This window comes from Triticum urartu, unplaced genomic scaffold (genome assembly GCF_003073215.2).
Source record: "Triticum urartu cultivar G1812 unplaced genomic scaffold, Tu2.1 TuUngrouped_contig_5699, whole genome shotgun sequence".
In the NCBI taxonomy this organism is placed as follows: domain Eukaryota; kingdom Viridiplantae; phylum Streptophyta; class Magnoliopsida; order Poales; family Poaceae; genus Triticum; species Triticum urartu.
The window spans coordinates 1-3,353 of record NW_024116394.1 but is presented as its reverse complement, the minus strand read 5'-3'; the positions used below and the strand labels follow the sequence as shown (position 1 = coordinate 3,353).

At 41.4% G+C, this 3,353-nt stretch overlaps 1 protein-coding gene across 1 annotated transcript; it reads right to left on the bottom strand.

Annotated features, from left to right (window-relative positions):
* Positions 1–1,157: 1,157 nt before the first annotated feature.
* LOC125529572 (protein CbxX, chromosomal-like) lies at positions 1,158–3,325 on the bottom strand. The gene is made up of 2 exons (XM_048693976.1): positions 2,301–3,325; positions 1,158–1,950 (listed from the first exon to the last, which is right to left on the bottom strand). The coding sequence occupies exons 1-2, from the start codon at positions 2,622–2,624 to the stop codon at positions 1,399–1,401; spliced, it is 876 nt and encodes a 291-aa protein (XP_048549933.1). The 5' UTR covers positions 2,625–3,325; the 3' UTR covers positions 1,158–1,398.
* Positions 3,326–3,353: the final 28 nt, after the last annotated feature.

Here is a 3,353-nt window from a genome sequence, read left to right as displayed (position 1 = left end):
CTTGAAGCTATTCAAAGAATGGAATGTTTTCTGTTCGATCAGCCTATGTAGTCCAATGGGAACACCAACACGGGGAAAAACTGAGAAGAATCGGTGAGATGGGACATATGACTATTAATCCTATTTGGAGCGGGATTTGGAAGTTATCTTGTCCTTCAAACGTAAATTTTTTTCATTTGGCGAACGCTGCATGGCACCCTCCAGTGTAGAGTTACTTTAGCAAATAAACACATAAAAGTTACCCCAGTTCCTACTTGTTCCTTTGGATCAGAAGATACAGATCATATGTTATTTCAATGTGAGAAAGCAAAGGAGGTGTCTGAGAGTGTTGGGACTGGATCAAGTCATTAAAAGAGCATGCCACCCTCCCGTGTAGAGTTACTTTAGCAAATAGACACATAAAAGTTACCCCCAGTTCCTGCTTGTCCCTTTGGATCAGAAGATACAAAGCATATGTTATTTCAATGTGAGAAAGCAAAGGAGGTTTGGAGAGTGCTGGGACTGGATCAGGTCATTAAAAGAGCATGCGAGGTTGATTATGCTGGTGAGGCAGTTCTTGAATTTTTTTTTTCTTTCTTTCTATGCATGAACAGGAGCTCTCTATCTTGGGTATTTCGAATGTTCGTGAGATGATTGTGATTACAACTTGGTACTTATAGTGGGAGAGGCAAAAATCGGTCCATAAAGAGAAAACCCAAGATGCTAACTAGATCTCTATGGGGATTTGTGCTATTACGTAAACTATGTGGCTACATACCAAAGGCTACTATAAAAAGAGTGTTGGATCCAACCTCAAGAGGGTTGGTAAAACTTAATGTGGATGCCTCTTTTGATCATGGCCTGCTTAGGCGGGTATTGTGTTGAGGGATGATAAAGGGAAATTCATCATAGGGGTGGATTGAAGAATTGATTGGTGCACGGATGTCACTGAAGCTTTGGCGCTTAGATAACTCAGATAACTTGGAGGCCATCGAAACCATGAATAATAGAGGATGGTTGGCAAGTATAGCGGCAGCAGTATTTGACGATTGTTATTTTTTGGCTTGTGATTTTCCCATCACTAGATTCGGGCACTATAATAGGGAAGCCAATAGGGTTGCACATGAACTTGCTAAAGTAGCTAAATTTTCTACAACTTTAAACTGGTTTGAGGAGCCTTTGAGCGAAATTGTACCTCTCCTCATAAACGATGTACTTGTTATTACAAATGAATAAAGATCTGTGTTTTTCAAAAAAAAAAAATACATGCGTACCAGTGCTACTATTGCAGAAGGGCAGCAACCTACCAATTGGAACAGATACACCAGACATAGTACCCGAAGCGGAATCAGTCACTTCTATCAAAACTCCTGAACCTGTAACTTGGTTTGTCAAGAAAAGAATGTTCCTGATTGTAGGTCACCGCAAATGTCTCTGTCTTGATATCTGCCTTAGGCCTGCTTCCAGGTCTTCCAATGTGATTGTGATTATGGTCTCAGCGTCATTGCAACTGAAATCAAGACGAAGATCCAAGTTTTCACGTGCATTGACAAGCAGTGTGTCTACCAGACCTCCGTTCATCTGTTTAAGCCACTCCTCAGTGGTCTCCCTGGCAATCAGCTCTCCAACGGCACCTCTGGTGCAGCTCCGGTGCAGCCTGAACCCGTAAAGCAAACTTGTGTCAGTCAGGCTATTCATCTTCAGAAGCAATATCTCCGCTAATTCTGTCGTGGTGAAATCATCAAAATCAAAGAACATCGTGACCCTCCTACAGAAACCGTCGTTCGAGGCAATGACACGCTTCATTTGCTCGCAGTACCCAGCAAATATGACAACTACTTTGCCACTGTCCATTACAGACATTATCTCCTCCAGTGCCTCCAAACCATAATCCTTATCATCCGATTTTTGCGTTGGTATCAACCTGTAAGCTTCATCCACAAACAGAATCCCTCCCTCGGCATCTTTTATCTGTAAGAATGCAGGCACAATTACAATGATAACGTATTAAGCAGAGAGAAAACACCACTAAACATTATAACACTATGGAGGGGAAAAGCCTATTATATTTAATTCACATATAAAACTCATTTCACTGTTAATTAATATACTGAATGTCCTACGAAAACCAAACATAAGAACTGAATACCTAAGCACCAATATTAGGAGAAATAAATACTTAAACTGCTAAAATCACTAGGAATAGCACAGAACAGAATTGAGCTTTCAATACTAATACTTGCAAATCAGCAATAGAATTTTGTGCACGTCAATGTAGGTACAGCAGGGTGTCAAAACTGAAGAGAAAATATCAATAAAACCTTCCGCCTCGTCTTTGGTCCAGTATGCCCCACAAATTCTCCAACAAGATCAGTTCGCTGAACTTCAGTAACTTTGTCAGTAGGGAGAATCCCAATCATATGTAGGAGCTTTCCAAGAATCCGAGCAACCATTGTTTTACCTGCATTAGAGGTTACAATACTATGCAGTGAGTATTGAATATTGATGGCTATGGTGCCTATATCGAAAAGTAAAAGCAACTGCATATCATGTTTTACCTGTGCATTAGAGGTTACAATATTATGCACTGAGTATTGAATATTGATGGCTTTGGTGCCTATATCGGAAAGTAAAAGCAACCGCATATCATGTACTCCCTCAGTCCCAAAATAATGACGTGGTTTTACTTCAAATTTGAACTAAAACCACGGTCACTTATTTTGGGACAGAGGCAGTATATAGCCTTGTGTTCCGTATTGGCAAGTGCCAAATGTAACATGGCAGTAAAGGAATGGTCACACTTTTCAGGCCCATGAGCTTTCAAAGCGTGTTTGTCCAAGATTCGGGACAAGTCCTTTTTTAAATTTGCATAGCTATTCTAAATTTGCCCAACCAACCCAATTTATCAAAACATAACATTATCAACAAGGAATTCTTTTCTGGGAACCCATTCTCAAGGATCTCAAAGTTACGCGTGCTTGGCTTTGAGCACTTTGAGAATGGGTGACTGCCCGGGAAGTTAATTCCGGGTGCGCACGAGTGAGCACAAAGTGTGCAGGAAAAACTAGTGTTGGTCCGTGGGGACAGTCTAGATCCCAGGTGGTAGCCAGGGGCGTAACACATTATAAGAGCATCTCTAGTAGAATTTTTATCCCTAAAAACTGACAAATCTGTAAAAATTGCACTCTAGCAGATTCCCTATCCCTCTACTTTTTTAAAGTCAACGCGGAAAACACCTTGATCCAAAATATAGGGAAAACACTTCACTGACCCTATCCTATATTTTTCACTCCCATGGCAGGAGAGAGAATTCCCCCAACCAACGGTTACCGCTTGACCCCGCCGCGGCCACAACCCCCCGCCCGCCTACTCCG